At 44.0% G+C, this 18,458-nt stretch overlaps 1 protein-coding gene across 2 annotated transcripts; it reads left to right on the forward strand.

The window, feature by feature from the left end:
• The first annotated feature begins 501 nt into the window (after nucleotides 1-501).
• LOC112226777 (ubiquitin carboxyl-terminal hydrolase 14) lies at nucleotides 502-18,453 on the forward strand. 2 transcript variants are annotated; one of them, XM_024391325.1, is made up of 16 exons: nucleotides 502-562; nucleotides 2,693-2,838; nucleotides 2,941-2,973; nucleotides 10,308-10,412; nucleotides 10,729-10,832; nucleotides 11,208-11,266; nucleotides 11,497-11,627; nucleotides 11,832-11,912; nucleotides 11,993-12,057; nucleotides 12,232-12,346; nucleotides 12,499-12,564; nucleotides 12,683-12,775; nucleotides 12,901-13,029; nucleotides 13,231-13,294; nucleotides 13,458-13,565; nucleotides 17,749-18,453. In XM_024391325.1, the coding sequence occupies exons 1-16, from the start codon at nucleotides 517-519 to the stop codon at nucleotides 17,892-17,894; spliced, it is 1,491 nt and encodes a 496-aa protein (XP_024247093.1). In that variant the 5' UTR covers nucleotides 502-516; the 3' UTR covers nucleotides 17,895-18,453. The 2 variants fall into 2 exon arrangements, with proteins under 2 accessions (XP_024247093.1, XP_024247094.1); XM_024391326.2 differs by lacking the exon at nucleotides 502-562 and adding an exon at nucleotides 1,486-1,672.
• Nucleotides 18,454-18,458: the final 5 nt, after the last annotated feature.

The raw sequence follows: 18,458 nt of genomic DNA on the forward strand, positions 1-18,458 counted from the left end.
ATCAGTGTAAAAGACAGTCACACTCCAAACTCCACTATGGCCAAGACCAAAGAGCTGTCAAAGGACACCAGAAACAACATTGTAGACCTGCACCAGGCTGGGAAGACTGAATCTGCAATAGGTAAGCAGCTTGGTTTGAAGAAATCAACTGTGGGAGCAATTATTAGGAAATGGAAGACATACAAGACCACTGATAATCTCCCTCGATCTGGGGCTCCACGCAAGATCTCAACCCGTGGGTTCAAAATGATCACAAGAACGGTGAGCAAAAATCCCAGAACCACACGGGGGACCTAGTGAATGACCTGAAAATTACAGACCTCATCTTTTTAAGTGGGAGAACTTGCACCATTGGTGGCTGACTAAATACTTTTTTGCCCCACTGTACAGTCATTTGTTCTGAGCAACTGCATATTGACTTGTGGCTAATGAAGTGATTTACCAATCACAGGGCTGTGATTGTAGCTAGTAATTCAACAATCACAGTACTGGGAACAGAGAAGAGGTGTGTGACGGATGAGCATCACTGTTGATTGGCAGGAAGGAAATGACAAAGCACAAGGTAAAGAAGGTTTTGAACTACTGACGTGCTGCTTTTACATTTTGGTCATTTAGCAGATGCTCTTATCCAGAGCGACTTAGTGCTTTCACCTTAAGATGGCTAGGTGAGACAACCAAATATCAGTCTTAGTAAGTACATTTTCCTCAATAAAGAAGTTAACAGCAAAGTCGATGCTAGCTGGAAAAGACAAGTGCAAGGTGTGTTTGTGTGTGTGTGTGTGTGGTGTGTGTGTGGGGGGGGTTATAAGGCCGGTGTCTAGTTTTAGGATAGTCTTTGAAGAGGTAGGGTTTTCGGAAGATGGGCAGGAACTCTACTGTCCTAGCATCAGGGCGAAGCTGGTTCCTGGGAGCTGACCTCCCGTAGGGGTGGGATGGCCAAGAGACCAGAGGTGGCAGAATGGAGTTCTCTGGTTGGGATGTAGGGTTTGAGCATAGTTGTCTCTAACTTTTTGCCTTTGTGCTGTTGTCTGTGCCCAATAATGTTTGTTTTGTGCATCAACCGTGTTGTGGTGTCTTGTCGTGATGTGTGTTTTGTCCTATATTTTTATTTTTAAATCCCAGCTCCCTTCCCCACAGGAGGCCTTTTGGTAGGCCGTCATTGTAAATAAGAATTTAACTGACTTGCCTAGGAAAATAAATGATACCCTGAAGGTAGGGAGGGGTTGTTCCCCTGTAGGGGTAGAGGTAGGGGTAGATTTAGGCTAGGGATTTGGTCAGTTTTCTAGCGATCATGATTCATCAGGAGAGTCAACCTTGGAGACTGAAACTGGTTAAATTATTTTGTGCGCGTTTTTAAAAAATATATATATATTTTTACAATTAAATCGGCTGTGTCTGATGTGGGAATTTGATGAGATTACAAAAATACTATTTGAACCAGGCTGGATAGCTGCAGGCAGAGCGCATCGATAATGTTTCAGCGTGCACACTGGCATGCAGTTGCAGCGTCATTGTGCGAGCTGCTTAAATGAAGTTCGGTGACGGTGTAGCTAGCTGACTAGCTAGTCCGAAACCTAACGTAGCCACCTGCACCAGACAGCGAATTCGCGTCCCGGCGACTGGAATTGGACATTAACAAACAAAACTGCCTAAAATATGCCCGTGTTTTCAGGTATGTTAACCCTATAACGTGACCACTTGCCTTGATAATACTTTTCCCGGAACTATTTATACACGTGTTTTAGTGATCATAATTGGAACGCTAGTAATTTAGCATCATAGGCCGACAAAAATAAACGATTCGGGAGTGTTCTCCGATTTTAAGAAAATACTAAATTAAAAACTAACCAACTATTTACAAGCTAACTAGCTAAACCAGATCCGTGTTGGTTTTGTGGACATAACTACCAAACGAAATAACTAATTTAGCCTACGGTATCTAGCTATTAACGTACATATTTTATGTTATGCTAACAAATTCCATCAGCATCACTAACTTCCTGCACTCACGTCAATATTTAGCTAACTACGTTAGCCTACTAACTGCTAAACCAGCCAGATAGACTCTGTGACAGTTCATATCTAGCTATGAAAACTGCTGCAACGTTTGCACGTTTTTGGGGGGGGGGCCAGATGTAGCTAAACAAGTACCTAGTCAAACGTTAGCCAATTGGTTACAGCTAAATGTATGGATTTTTGTGTGATTCTTTTGCTAGCCAGGTAACTAATTAGCAAGACAGTTATGGTACTTAGTAAGAGAGTTTAGCTAGCTACAGGTTAGCTAGTATGCTAACGCTTTATCAGCACAGTAACGTTAGCCGAAGTGGTTCACTTGCTTATGTTCGACTAACGTTAACATTATGGATGTACTTAATGTTAAAACAGTGTAACTGAAAAAGGTTACATCACATCAAGGAAGCTTGCCAGCCTTCATTATCCCTAAAATCTAGATAGCTAACGTTAGCATATAAGGCGAGGGTGGACATGTCTATTTAGCAGGTGATCAAGACTAACATAACCAACATTCGACTCCTATTTCAAGCCATTCTCTGCATCACAAAGGTTATCACTATAACATATGATTGTGCTGTATCATTCATGACTTGACATGATGCATCAGAGATGCCCTCCACTCCCAGATGCCGGCTTGGTTTTCACACATACCTGTTTTGTTTCTCTTTTATTTCCGCAGTGAATGTGAAATGGGGAAAGGAGAAGTTTGATGCAATAGAGCTGAACACAGAAGAACCTCCAATGGTCTTCAAGGCTCAGCTCTTTGCCTTGTCAGGGGTACAACCAGAGAGACAGAAGGTTATGGTCAAGGGAGGCACACTCAAGGTAAAGTTGCTGTCACGTTTTAGTTTACAATCAATGAATTTGGACCACAGGTAATCAATACATGAATTATTTCCAATAATACATTTGTGTATATATTTTTAGGATGATGACTGGGGAAACATCAAATTGAAGAATGTAAGTATAGTCTGAGTTTGTTATGAAATAATAAAAATAATAAAAAGATGTCACACACACTGGATAGCTGCAGTAAAATGTGTTGTTTTACAGGGTTAGCCATAATAGTATTGTAATGAAACAGCAGGGAGCAGGTCTCGAACCCTCGACCTTCTAGCCCGAGGTCCGGCGCGCTATCGACTGTGCCGCAAAAGCATGCTCGTGCGGCAGGGTCGATATCCGCGCTCATAAACCCAGGGTCGTTACACTACTCCCTCCTTTCAAAGAGCCAAGCACACGCACTGTCATGGATGCAAGCTCCGATCCCACTTTTGACGCCAATGTAATGAAACAGCAGGGAGCAGGTCTCGAACCCTCGACCTTCTAGCCCGAGGTCCGGCGCACTATCGACTGTGCCGCAAAAGCATGCTCGCGCGGCATGATCGATTTCTGCGCTTATAAACCCAGGGTCGTTACAGTATGGAGCAAATGAAATGTTAATGGTCGCATACACATTTAGCAGGTGTTATTGCAGGTGTAGAGAAATGTTTGTGTTCCTAGCTCCAACAGTGCAATTATATCAAACAATACACACATCTACACAGTAATAGACTGGAATGAGGAAATATTAGGGCGAGCCATATCAGATGGGTCAATAACAAATAAGGATTTCAAAATGCGTGGGGGGGGGGTGGTGGTGTGTGTGTTAAATGCTAGTTAAGTTCTTTCTACTTTCATTAGTTGTTGAAATATACAGTACCAGTCAAAGTTTGGATACCTCCTCATTCAAGTTTTTTTTTTTTACTATTTTCTACATTGTAGATTAAATAACACATTGAATCATGTAGTAACCAAAAAAGTGTTAAACAAATCCAAAAATATTTGAGATTCTTCAAAGTAGCCACCCTTTGCCTTGATGACAGCTTTGCACACTCTTGGCATTCTCTCAACCAGCTTCACCTAGAATGCTTTTCCAACAGTGTTGAAGGAGTTCCCACATATGCTGAGCACTTGTTAGCTGCTTTTCCTTCACTCTGCTGTCCAACTCATCCTAACCCATCTCAATTGGGTTAAGGTCAGGTGATTGTGGAGGCCAGGTCATCTGATGCAGAATGCTGTGGTAGCCATGCTGGTTAAGTGTGTTTTGAATTCTAAATAAATCAGACAGTGTCACCAGCAAAGCACTCCATCACACCTCCTCCTACTTGCTTCACGGTGGGAACCACACATGCAGAGATCATCCGTTCACCTACTCTGCGTCTCACGGTTGGAACCAAAAGTCTCAAATTTGGACTCATCAGACCAAAATAAGTTTTCCACCGGTCTAGTGTCCATTACTCGTGTTTCCTAGCCCAAGCAAGTCTCTTCTTCTTATTGGTGTCCTTTAGTGGAGGTTTCTTTGTAGCAATTCAAACATGAAGTCCTGGTTCATGCAGTGTCCTCTGAACAGTTGATGTTGAGATGTGTCTATTCCTTGAACTATGAAGCATTTATTTGGGCTACATTCTGAGGTGCAGTGAACTCCAATGTACTTATCCTCTGCGGCAGAGGTAACTCTGGGTCTTCCTTTCCTGTGGCGGTCCTCATGAGAGCCAGTTTCATCATAGCGCTTGATGGTTTTTGCGACTGCACTTGAAGAAAATTTCAAAGTTCTTGAAATGTTCCGTATTGACTGACCTTGATGTCTAAAGTAATGGACTGTTGTTTCTCTTTGCTTATTTGAGCTGTCTTTGCCATAATATGGACTTGGTATTTTACCAAATAGGGCGATCTTCTGTATACCCACCCCTACCTTGTCACAACACAACTGATTGGCTCAAACGCATTACGAAGGAAAGAACTTCCATATATTAACTTAACAAGGCACACCTGTTAGTTGAAATGCATTCCAGGTGACTACCCCATGAAGCTGGTTGGGAGTGCCTAGAGTTAGCAAAGCTGTCATCAAGGCAAAGGGTTCTTACTTTGAAAAAAATCTAAAATATTTTTGGATGTAACACTTTTTTGGTTACTACATCATTCCATGTGGGTTATTTCATAGTTTTGTCTTCACTACAGAAAATAGTAAAAATAAAGAAACATTGACTGAGTAGGTGTGTCCAAACTTTTGACTGGTAGTGTACATACACACAAGATTTAGTCACCGAAAATAAAAATCCATGCATTTGAATTTTGAATCATTATTTCTCCATGAATGTCATTCGGTGTAACAATAATGGATTTTCTAATTATTTAGCAGTATTAGCATTCAGCTGTTTATAGATAGTAATTGTATCTCAACAAACATGTACTGCTTCGAAAATCAAAATTACATCATAATTAATATCATACATTTTGGCCTTTCTGAACATTTTAGCACCCAAAATGTCATACTCAAAAGTGAAAAAAGCTGAACAATTTCAAGAAAATGATTTTCTGTAATGGGCTAAAGATTGTTATTGTTTCCTCCTGCTTGATTAAACAAAATTATGTAAATGACGTAGAGAAACTGCTTTACACTGTCTGACTGTGGCATCGTTATATCGAATGACATACTGTGAAGTTCCACATGGGATGATCCTTAGACTGGCTCAGCAACAAAAATGTACTTCTAAAATGAGAGGCACTGGCAGTCAGTTTTAATCTGGTTTGTAAGGTAAATTGAGAAAAGTCATATGAGAACTCCTAATTAATATATGACATGAAGGGAAAGGGGATACCTAAGTCAGTTGTACAACTGAATGCATTCAACTGAAATGTGTCTTCCGCATTTAACCCAACCTCTGAATCAGAGAGGTGCGGGGGGGCTGCCTTATAGCATTTTGATTGAATAACATTCTCTGCAAAATGTGATGAACTTGGATTGAAAATCGAATGAATAAAATCCTGGTTGACATTTTATCCTACTGACAAGACTGAGGATGATATGGAATAATGACACCATGTTTATCATTTGGAATGTTGGTTTAAAACTTAAATGCATAACTATTTTTTTAAATAACTTGTTTCTCTTCACATTTGACTTTTATATGGCCTTGTAACCATCACTTTAAGTCGAGATACAAAATACCCAGTCTGGTGAACTCTCCCCATTTCAGGTGGAGCCTTTGAGTTATCACCTCTTTGAATTGTTTCCAGTCAGGGCTGCGTAGTTTTGAACTTCGATTGGTGGATGGCTCTGGCTCGGAGGTGACTGCTTTCACGTCAGATAACTAGTAAAAGATCACATCGCTTCTGGCCTCATGTCTCAGTTCTTCCCAACGTTTGTCTCCTGCAGCTCACCTCAATTTCATTCCCCACTGGATCAAGGACTTGTCCAATGAAAGGTTGGTCATCATACATCATGGTGTTCTACAGCTTGCAAGCGTCCCCCTTTTTCCTCCAAACACAACGATGGTCGTTATGGCCAATCGTTTTGTTTCATCCGACCAGAGGACACTTCTCCAAAAAGTATGATCTTTGTCCCCATGTGCAGTTGCAAACCGTAGTATGGCGGTTTTGGAGCAGTGGCTTCTTCCTTGCTGAGCGACCTTTCAGGTTATGTCGATTATAGGACTCGTTTTATTGTGGATATAGATCATGTTGTACCTGTTTCCTCCAGCATCTTCACAAGGTCCTTTGCTGTTCTGGGATTGATTTGCACTTTTTGCACCAAAGTACGTTCATTTCTAGGAGACAGAACACGTCTCCTTCCTGAGCGGTATGACGGCTGCGTGGTCCCATGGTGTTTATACTTGTGTACTATTGTTTGTACAGATGAACGTGGTACCTTCAGGCGTTTGGAAATTGTTCACAAGGATGAACCAGACTTGTGGAGGTCTACAATTTATTTTTCTGAAGTCTTGGCTGATTTTCTTTTGATTTTCCCATGATGTCAAGCAAAGAGGCACTGAGTTTGAAGGTAGGCCTTGAAATACATCCACCAATACACCTCCAATAGGCTAATTGACATCATTTGAGTCAATCGGAAGCTTCTAAAGCCATGACATTTTCTGGAATTTTCCATGCTGTTTTTAAAGGCACAGTGAACTTAGTGAATGTAAAATTCTGACCCACTGTAATTATGATACAGGGTATTATAAGTGAAATAATCTGTCTGTAAACAATTGTTGGAAAAATGACTTGTGCCATGCACAAAGTAGATGACCTAACCGACTTGCCAAAACTATAGTGTATGTAAACTTCCAATTACAACTGTATGGTGGCCTGCTTTCTGCTCCCACCAAAATGGAAAGCCTGAACCTCTGTTTGCAATTTACATGCATAGTTTTCTGAGAAGTCCACGTGAACAAGTACTTCATTGTCACCGATGATTTCCTTAAGATTTGGGCACTCAACTTGATGAAGCCAGATGAAATGGTGCTTGGCGAGCATGTCGAGTTTTTGATTCAGGCTTTTGTTCAGATCCTGCCATGTTCGTGTCTTTTGTTGTTTCCACAAAGGTTGTGAATGTCTTCTTCATTGCTGGTATTCTCTTTCATATTACTGCCATGTTGTATTTACCTAACTGTAAGGGCTTGTTGCTCAGGGTGCTCCTCAAGATTTTCACCATCCATGGAGTGAGGTTCATCACAGCATGCATCTGCCCAAAAATTTTCCCAGTCACTTAACTGCATCACCACTAATACCTTGCTTTCCTGCTCAGAAGCCACTCTACCCTAACTTGTGGATCTGTGTTCTTCCGGGCCCTGAACTTGCAGTCGTCTCTTTGTTGGATAGAGGCATCTATAAGGACAGATATTTCCTCGACATCATCAAAACTGTAGTGATAGAGCATGAATAAAATATTATGATAATTAAGTGCTTATGACTTGAATAGGTCACTTCACTAAAAAAGAAAATTACCATGTTGTCATTACTTTTGTCTTTCACAATCTAATACATAGACAATATATATCTTAACACATAAAGATACATGTTACTAATTAAACTTACAAATATACACTACATTCTGTAAAAGCTTAAGAATAGAAAAACTATATGTCAGGCGGAATAACGAATGACGTGGTATAACAGTTATACAGAATGACATAATCGTTACTCTGTATGACAAACCGTTAACTTATTCTACAGGAAATTGCTTGGCCACATATGGAAAATATACCATTAAGAAACTGTAGATCAAGGTAATTGTATCTTTCACATCAAATATGCCATTTTAAAATAAAACAACATTCTACATGTTTTTTTTTTAGGTATTTTACCGTATGCCACAGGATTTTGTATCATAGTGCACCAGTGACCGAATAGGATCCTCACCATTATTTTAATTTTTCTATACAAGTGTTTCCCAAACTTTTTATAGTCCCGTACCCCTTCAAACATTCAACCTCCAGCTGCATACCCCCTCTAGCACCAGGGTTAGTGCACTTTCAAATGTTGTTTTTTGCCATCATTGTCGACCTACCATACACACACACACACACACTATATGATACATTTTTTAAACATATGAGTGAGTTTTTGTCACAAACCTGCTCGTGGGAAGTGACAAAGAGCTCTTATAGGACCAGGGCACCAATAATAATTTAGCTTCAATTTCCGTGAGCAGCAAAAGGTGGCGCTACAAAGTATTAACTTAAGGGGGCTGAATAATTTTTTTAGTTTTTGATTTGTTAAAAAAGTTTGAAATATCCAATAAATGTCGTTCCACTTCATGATTGTGTCCCACTTGTTGTTGATTCTTCACAAAAAAATACAGTTTTATATCTTTATGTTTGAAGCCTGAAATGTGGCAAAAGGTCGCAAAGTTCAAGGGGGCCGAATACTTTCGCAAGGCACTGTATAGGGGAAGGTTACATCTTATAGTGCAGTGTTTATAAAAGTTTTTTTACAATACCGAAGATATGTTTCGGACACAAATGGACACGTCACAACTTTGATGGGATGTATAGACAATATGGATAGAATATGTGGTATATCTGGAAAAATATGTAGGATAGAATAGTATATGTACAGCAATAGTTAAATAGGATAGGCCTTGACTAGAATATAGTATATGCATATATGAATTCGGTAAAACGGTATGTAAACATTAAAGTGACAAAAGTGTTCCATGTTTATGTACAGAGGTCAGCAGCCTCTAGGGTGCAGGGTTGACTAAAGGTCAAGGAAGGGTACTGGGCGGAGGCTGACTAGTGGTGACTATTTAACAGTCTGATGGCCTTGCGGTAGAATCTGTTTTTCAGCCTGTCGGTCACAGCTTTGATGCACCTGTACTGACCTCAACTTCTGAATGGTAGCTGGGTGGCGGAGGTCCTTGATGATCTTCTTGGCCAGTTGTGCAGACCGCACCACCCTCTGGAGAGCCCTGGGGTTGCGGACGGTGATACAGCCTGACAGGATGCTCTCAATGTTGCATCTGTAAAAGTTTGTGGGTATTAGGGGCCAAGTCAAATTTTTCACCCTACTGAGGTTGAAAAGGTGCTGTTGCACTGCCTTCACCATACTGTCTGTGTGGACCATTTCAGATTGTCAGCCGAGATGTGTATGCCGAGGAACTTGAAGCTTTTCACCTTCACTGTGGCCTCGTTGATGTGGTTCGGGGCGTGCTCCTTCCTCTGTCTCCTGAAGTCCACTATCAGCTCCTTCATTTTGTTGGGAACACAGGAGGGTGGCTGTGCACCCACCCTTGTGGGACCCCTGTGTTGAGGATCAGTGTAGTAGAGGGGTTATTGCCTATCTTCACCTCCTGGGGGGCGGCCCGTCAAGAAGTCCAGGACCCAGTTGTACAGGGCGAGGTTCAGACGCAGGGCCCTGAGCTTAATGATGTTCGAGGGTACGATGGTGTTTAAGGCTGAGCTGTAGTCAATGAACAGCATTCTTACATAGGTATTCCTCTTGTCCAAATGGGATAGGGCAGTGTGCCTTGCTCAAGGGCACATTGACTGATTCAAGAAAAATTATAATATTTTTTTCAGATTTGTTATCTGTAATTGCTATGACGATACCAATATCACTTTTTTTCAATGGCAATCATGGAAACACGAAGCAGTCATAACTCTTTGGTCATTTAAAAACCTGCTGTATGTAAAATATTGTGTGTTATTGCTTGAAAAAATAAATATGTGACACTGGATGACAGCTGTTTGTTTCCAACATTATGGCTATTGTCCTAAAGAAGTCAAATCCGCGTCGCGTTTTGTTTCCTTGCCACGAGATTAGTGAGTATCGCGGTACAGGTGTCGCCCCGGCCCTACTATCGACGTCAGTATTGTGCAAAGTAGGCTATGATATATTGGCTGATTTCATTGTCATTTTAGTGGGATGGATTTATGGTGCATGTTATCTAACCTAATGCTGCTGGCGATTACCATCTCCAGTTATCTGATGGAATGCAATGTGACACTTTTTCTCCTCTCCCCTCTCCTCCCCAGGGGATGACTCTGTTGATGATGGGCTCAGCCGAGGCCCTGCCCGAGGAGCCTGCAGTCAGGCCCATGTTTGTTGAGGACATGACTGAAGACCAGCTGGCCTCAGCTGTGAGTTCATGTTCACTAGCTGGCTCTTTTTAATAGCTATGTCGAGTACTGTTTTCAAGCTGGCTCTCAGGGCCAGTGTCTAGTCCGTCTGGAACTGTATGATATGTTCAGGCTAATGCCTTCCACAGTAGTGCTATGAACGGCCACAGATGTCTGTCATTTCTACTAGCCCTGATGGAAATTGAGACTGTACAATGTATGACTTAGTCGTTGGATGTGTTTTGTTTTAATGGAATCAATGCTGCCTGGGTTTGCCAGTGCAGGCAGTCATAGAGAAACTAACCCAATTTTGCTTGTTGTCTGATCCGATGTGTAGATGGAGATGCCTTGTGGACTGACCAACCTGGGCAACACCTGCTATATGAACGCCACAGTGCAGTGTCTTCGCTCCGTGCCAGAGCTGAAAGGAGCCCTCGGAAGGTGGGCCCTTGATGCAATATCAACGCCAATCTGTGAAGATGCAATCAACGTTTGTTGGATCTATAGCGTTGATGATAAAATAGGTTTCTTATTCATTTGATATCTATGCAATGATACAACTGAGAATTAGATCACACAGACTTCGTTAGAGTTGGGACGATAAACTGAAAATTACAGGCAACCACATTGCCTTCTTACCGATGGTCAGTGATTTTGTTACTCACCGTTCCTGCAGATTTTCGGGTTGTTCTAAAACCATTATTTGGTCAACAATAATAGCCTATGCATTATGTTGATTCCTGTTATGAAAGTATCTGCCTGTCCCTGTTTGGCTGGCTTTGCTCTTAGTTATTATCCCTCTGTCTCCCTCTACAGGTATACAGGTGCTCTGCGGTCCTCTGGGGCCAGTGTACCATCCCAGTACATCACAGCAGGTTTGTCATTTCCCTTTTGTCTCTGTATGTTTTTTTTAATATATATCATTGTGCCACTGCCTTTTTTGTTATCTGCTAGTGTAGATGTTAATAGTAGGACTCGGTGAGTCAGGGCATGGTGCAGGCTACACCAGCTTTGTGGGCCACATACTATGAACTGCTTTGTATAAAAGAGGCACCTGTTAAATGGCCATGTTAGAACTGCTAAATTACCATTTTATTCCCCCCAGCCCTCCGTGACCTCTACAAGATCATGGACAAGACCTCCTCCAGCATACACCCCATCATCCTGCTGCAGTTTCTGCACATTGCCTTCCCCCAGTTTGCTGAGAAGGGAGATCAGGGACAGTACCTCCAGCAGGTGAGACCATGGCCTCTGACTGGCACCAGTCAGTCACTCACTCACCATCAGAAGATGCCGCTTTGCGATCACTGCATGGTACTGCACATCCTATACTCCAATGAACCACATTGATTGCTACGTTTTTAGTCGTTTTTTGTTGATACTAAAAGTGGTCTGAAGAGTAGAAATGAGCTTCATTTGTCAATTTCTGCCCCTCTCTAGGATGCCAACGAGTGCTGGTTGCAGATGATGAGGGTCCTTCAGCAGAAGTTGGAGCCACAAGACACAGATTCTCCCATGGAAGTATGTGTAAATGGAAGTATGTAAGCTATCAAGCTAGTTACAGATGTGAGTGTTGTCCTAACTTTCTCCTCCACCTCCAGACTGAGAGTGGAGCTGCCAAGAAGAACTTCATTGACCAGTATTTTGGAGTGGAGTTCGAAACCACGTATCCTGGCAGTCTGAACATCTGATACATTGAAGTTCAGATGAGTGCAAGACCTATTAGGGAATGGAGAATGGCTTCCAAATTGTTATATTATTTCAACAAACCTTTGCTCTCTCCTCCCAAGAATAAGTCTCCTGTCTCTCTCTCAGTTCCTTCCTTAACCCCTCTCCACAGTATGAAATGTACAGAGTCTGAGGACGAGGAGCCAGCCAAAGGTAAAGAGAGCCAGCTCCAACTCAGCTGTTTCATCAACCAGGAGGTCAAGTACCTGGCCACTGGCCTCAGGCTGGTGAGTAGTACCACTGCAACTCACAATCACATGCACAGGAACACAGACACATGCACAGCCCGCACGCACACCGTGAGGTCTCCAATGTGGTCGGTCACCATGGCAACACTGATCTAATCCCCATCACGTGTCTCTTGTTTCTTTCTCTTCAGAGACTGCAGGAAGAAATCACCAAGCTGTCTCCGTCTTTGCAAAGAAATGCCCTGTACATAAAATCTGTAAGTTTGGCATGGGCCCCTAAGGTTTTTATAAACCACTGAGAGGGTGTGGCATTTGTTTTATTGTTATGTACTTTTTTAGTTGGTTGGTTCACTTGGTCTCCCTTTCTTCGTCTAGTCTAAAGTCAGCCGCCTCCCTGCCTACCTAACCATTCAGATGGTTCGATTTTTCTACAAAGAGAAGGAGTCTGTCAATGCAAAAGTCCTTAAGGTATGTATTCTGATGTTATAGGAATGTCCTCCTAATCGATGGGATTATCATCAGAATACTGTTGCAAGTAAAAGGAAGAATATTGTCTTGATGCTTTTCTTCCCCCCATTGACTTAATGTTCCAGGATGTAAAGTTCCCACTGATGCTGGATGTGTATGAGCTGTGTACCTCGGGGCTGCAGGAGAAGATGGTGGCCGTTAGGTCAAAGTTCAAGGAGATTGAGGACAAGAAGCTGGAGAAACAGTCGCAAAAGGTAGAAATGAATTGAATCGCTTGTCTACTTTGTCCGTCGCGAATCAGCTTTGAACTGCAAATGTATACTCTACGAAGTAGACCTAAACCTCCAAGAAATACATTGCTCAGTGTTGTTCCCTGACCAAACAAAGTAATTCAGTGTGAACGAACATTAGTGTAGTCCGTTTAGCTTACATTGTTCCCTTTGTGTATCAAACAGGTGGAGAGGAAAGTGGGAGACGAGCCGAAAGAAGTGAAATACGAGCCCTTTTCATTCGCCGACGGTTGGTTACTTTACATCATATGGATTTGTGGCCTGCCCCTACAAACAAGGCATCAGTCAGTCATTCACACACACACACACACACACACGTGTAAGGGATAGGTTGTTACACACGGTAACTTAAGGAATATGTTTCTAAGCGTGTGCCTGTCTATTGCCTGCAGACTTGGGCTCTAACAACAGTGGCTACTACGACCTGCAGGGAGTGCTGACACACCAGGGCAGATCGAGCTCCTCCGGACACTACGTCGCCTGGGTCAAGAGGAAAGAAGGTGACCTCGATAGCATTAAGAAAAGAGTCTCTGCACACAAGTCATTTAATGTGAAACGTTTTCAGTCACAGTAGACCTTCATCAAAGCATACGGCCAGACAATGAGTAGCTGTGTAAGAGGCCAGTCAGTCAGTGCAATCGACATGATTCATAGATGTCAGTCTGTTCCTTAAAGGGATAGTTCATCCAAATTACAAAATGGTATGTTGGTTTCCTTACCCTGTAAGCAGTCTATGGATAAGATGTGACAGCAATCCATGCTTTGTTTTAGTTTCTCTAGCGACGTTTTTGGTTTTGCACTGTTACCAAATGCTAACGTTTTTGCATTTGTGGCACAAATTCCATTCACAGGGTGTCCGCGAGTCCTTAGTCTAAAAAAGTTAATTTATCTGATTTAAAGGCCTTAAGTCTTAATGTATTACATTCTGTTTTCACAGGTCTTAAAAAATGTGACGTAGATGACTACAGTGTTACCGTTATTGTGCTGCTGCTTAATTGTTGCCTCCATGGCAACAAAAAAGATTTAAACATGAAATAATACTCTAGGCCACTTTCAAGATCTTAGAGCAATCCGTGTGCACGTCGTGTGTGTGTGTGTGCGCGTCGTGTGTGTGTGTGTGTGTGTGTGTGTGTGTGCGCGTTGTGTGTGTGTGCGCGTCGTGTGTGTGTGTGTGTGTGCGCGTGTGTGTGTGTGTGTGTGCGCGTCGTGTGTGTGTGTGTGTGTGCGCGTCGTGTGTGTGCGCGTCGTGTGTGTGTGCGCGTCGTGTGTGTGTGTGTGTGCGCGTGTGTGTGTGTGTGTGTGTGCGCGTCGTGTGTGTGTGTGCGCGTCGTGTGTGTGTTGCGCGTCGTGTGTGTGTGTGCGCGTCGTGTGTGTGTGCGCGTCGTGTGTGTGTGTGTGCGCGTCGTGTGTGTGTGCGCGTCGTGTGTGTGTGCGCGTCGTGTGTGCGCGCGTCGTGTGTGTGTGCGCGCGTCGTGTGTGTGCGCGCGTCGTGTGTGTGCGCGTCGTGTGTGTGCGCGCGTCGTGTGTGTGCGCGTCGTGTGTGTGTGTGTGTGCGCGTCGTGTGTGTGTGTGCGCGTCGTGTGTGTGTGTGCGCGTCGTGTGTGTGTGTGCGCGTCGTGTGTGTGTGTGCGCGTGTGTGTGTGTGCGCGTCGTGTGTGTGTGTGCGCGTGTGTGTGCGCGTCGTGTGTGTCGTGTGTGTGCGCGTGTGTGTGCGCGTCGTGTGTGTGCGCGCGTCGTGTGTGTGCGCGTCGTGTGTGTGTGTGTGTGCGCGTCGTGTGTGTGTGTGCGCGTCGTGTGTGTGCGCGTCGTGTGTGTGCGCGTCGTGTGTGTGCGCGTCGTGTGTGTGCGCGTCGTGTGTGTGCGTCGTGTGTGTGCGCGTGTGTGTGTGCGCGTCGTGTGTGTGCGCGTCGTGTGTGTGCGCGTCGTGTGTGTGCGCGTGTGTGTGTGCGCGTGTGTGTGTGCGCGTCGTGTGTGTGCGCGTCGTGTGTGTGCGCGTCGTGTGTGTCGTGTGTGCGCGTCGTGTGTGCGCGTCGTGTGTGCGCGTCGTGTGTGCGCGCGTGTGTGCGCGTGTGTGTGCGCGTGTGTGTGCGCGTCGTGTGTGTGCGCGTCGTGTGTGTGCGCGCGCGTCGTGTGTGTGCGTGCGCGTCGTGTGTGTGCGTGCGCGTCGTGTGTGTGCGTGCGCGTCGTGTGTGTGCGTGCGCGTCGTGTGTGTGCGTGCGCGTCGTGTGTGTGCGCGTCGTGTGTGCGTGCGCGTCGTGTGTGTGTGCGCGTCGTGTGTGTGTGCGCGTCGTGTGTGTGCGCGTCGTGTGTGTGTGCGCGTCGTGTGTGTGTGCGCGTCGTGTGTGCGCGTCGTGTGTGCGCGTCGTGTGTGTGCGCGTCGTGTGTGTGCGCGTGTGTGTGTGCGCGTCGTGTGTGTGTCGTGTGTGTGCGCGTCGTGTGTGCGCGTCGTGTGTGTGTGTGCGCGTCGTGTGTGTGTGTGCGCGTCGTGTGTGTGTGTGCGCGTCGTGTGTGTGTGTGCGCGCGTCGTGTGTGTGTGTGCGCGCGTCGTGTGTGTGTGCGCGCGTCGTGTGTGTGTGTGTGCGCGTCGTGTGTGTGTGTGTGTGTGCGCGTCGTGTGTGTGCGCGTCGTGTGTGTGCGCGTCGTGTGTGTGTGCGCGTCGTGTGTGTGTGCGCGCGCGCGGTCGCGCGTCGTGTGTTAGACAGGCCGTTGCCAGGGGAGAGAGCAAAGTAACCTATACAATTTGATAGACATCAACACTCACTAGAGCCCGGACAGTAACTTGAAAATTATCGACACCTGACATTGCCCTCTTAAACAATTTTGCTTACGTGAGTAATTTCGGTGGTTAGTCTACACAATATTCCTGCAGCTTTTTTGGGTCCTAAAACCATTCTTTTGTCAGGTTAATGTCCATATTTCGCTGATGGCTCTCACCCCCTTTCCCCCCTTTGCACACGGAGTGAAGGGAGAGATGCATTCTGATAAGAGCTAGCATAGCCTACTGACTAGGGATGTGAGAAATGTAAAACATTTCTTAATGTTTAAACTGCAATTTTTTTTAAATTGTTAAAACGATCATAGAAATGAAATCATAAAATGACGAACTCACAATTCCGAGATGATCCTGCGTATGACCGATAGGGAGCAATGCAGTTCAATCTATCACAGTCCTGGCTACCTACCAGATTGTGCTCGCCTTACTGCTGTCCACCACCGACTCAGCAACAATGGTAGTTAATGCCTTTGCGTTTTGAGTTCATAGTGCTACATAGAGCCATGGCTACATGGAACTCTATTCCACATCGGGTAACTGATGCAGCAGTAGAATCAGATTTTTTTTAAACAGATACAAATACACCTTACGGAACAGCGGGGACTGTGAAGAGACACACACAGAAGTATAGTCGTGGCCTGAGGGGGCACACTTAATGTTTTGTGAAAAGTGTTATCAAATGTACTGTCATATTTTTATTGTATATAACTGCTTTAATGTTGCTGGAACCCAGGATCCTTAATAAATACAAAAAGGCCCCTTAGTTCCAGTGAAGGGATATTTTAATCCTACAGCATACAATGACATTCTAGACGATTATGTGCTTCCAACTTTGTGGCAGCAGTTTGGGGAAGGCCCTTTCCTGTTTCAGCATAACAATGCCCCATGCACAAAGTGAGGTCCATACAGAAATGGTTTGTCAAGATTGGTGTGGATTAACTTGACTAGCCTGCACAGAGCCCTGCCCTCAACCCCATCGAACACCTTTGGGATGAATTGGAACACCAACTGAGAGCCAGGCCTAAATTACCCCACATCAGTGCCCGACTTCACTCATGCTCTTGTGGCTGAATGGAAGCAAGTCCCTGCAGCAGTGTTCCAACATCTTGTGGAAAGCCTTCTCAGAAGAGTGGAGGCTGTTATAGCAGCAAAGGGGGGACCAACTCCATGTTAATGCCCATGATTTTAGAATGAGATGTTCGATGAGCAGGTACCCACATACTTTAGGTCATGTAGTGTATGTGACTTTGTTGAGCTTAATCTATTTGAGATACTTTTGGATGATTTGGTCATGATGCAGTGAAAAATGCTAATATCGGTCCCATGACTTGAATGGGATTCATACCACAAAGGCTAAAATGTTAGCATGTAGAAAGTGCCAGGGAAACTAAATCAAAGCATGGATTTCTGTGTTATACCTTGTCTATAGACTGCTTACAGGGTAAGTAAACCAACATGTAATTTGGGTGAACTATCCCTATAAAGGAATAGTTCACCTCAGTCAGTTCAACACAACCAGAGGGTGTGGGATATGGACCCAGATACGTGTAGACCACTTGAGGTCTGAACACATTGATTTTGGGGATCTATCACTTAAACTAACTCATGGCGATATGATGTAGCCACATAGCAGCCGGACGAACGGCCGATATTGCAGATGAGCGCAATACAACATGATGCACTCGAGTATATGCGTATGTACACTTTCTGCTGCAACGTGGTAGTTGCGGGACCAAAACATCAAAAGTTTATCCTCGCGTTTCACACTCTTATTTGTCGAGGAAGTCTGCCCGATATTGCTGTTTACCTTGTGCATTGCAGACTACATGAGTGATACAAACAACTGTATTAATTAACATATATTTTTGAGGTTCAGGTGAATAATATAACTCATGTTTTTCCCATCATAGATGAGTGGGTGAAGTTTGATGACGACAAGGTAAGCGTGGTATCTCCAGAAGATATACTGAGGCTGTCCGGTGGAGGAGACTGGCATATAGCCTACGTTCTACTATACGGACCAAGACGACTGGAAATACTTGAAGAGCAACAGTAACCAACCTTAACATAAATAAAATCTAGCCAACCTACACACATGCCATTTCCAAGCACTGTCTACTCTGTAGATGTGCAATAAATTCTGGGTGTCTACAAAAATGGATTACCTTCCTTATTTTTTTGACACATGCTTGTAAACCCAGCATCATGAGGTATTTTATCTATCAAAGCAAGGTTTTAAATGGTTTATTATAAGAGCCAGGCCATCTCTGGACTGGATCCTTGAGAGGTTTTGCTAGATTTAGTTCTGCAGTTTCATTAACATTGTGTATATATTTTTTAAAGCCTTGAACAAGGTGCTTATGACATAACTAATCCGCTTGTTCAGAGAAGTCTTTGGCCAAGCAACATTGTTTTAAGGTGTCTTGAGATACCCTGAACCTTCACATCATACGAGCAGTTCAACATCTGTGCTGTGAAACTGAGTATAAACGCTTCACTGTACATGCAGTCATTATCCTGCCAGCTACGATGTGTAAGAATATGACGGTCTCTCTGTAATAAGTTGACATTGCTTTTCATAAATGGTCAAAGTAAACCGTTTTGATTCATTTAAAGGGGG

Source organism: Oncorhynchus tshawytscha, linkage group LG28 (assembly GCF_018296145.1).
Source record: "Oncorhynchus tshawytscha isolate Ot180627B linkage group LG28, Otsh_v2.0, whole genome shotgun sequence".
NCBI lineage: Eukaryota > Metazoa > Chordata > Actinopteri > Salmoniformes > Salmonidae > Oncorhynchus > Oncorhynchus tshawytscha.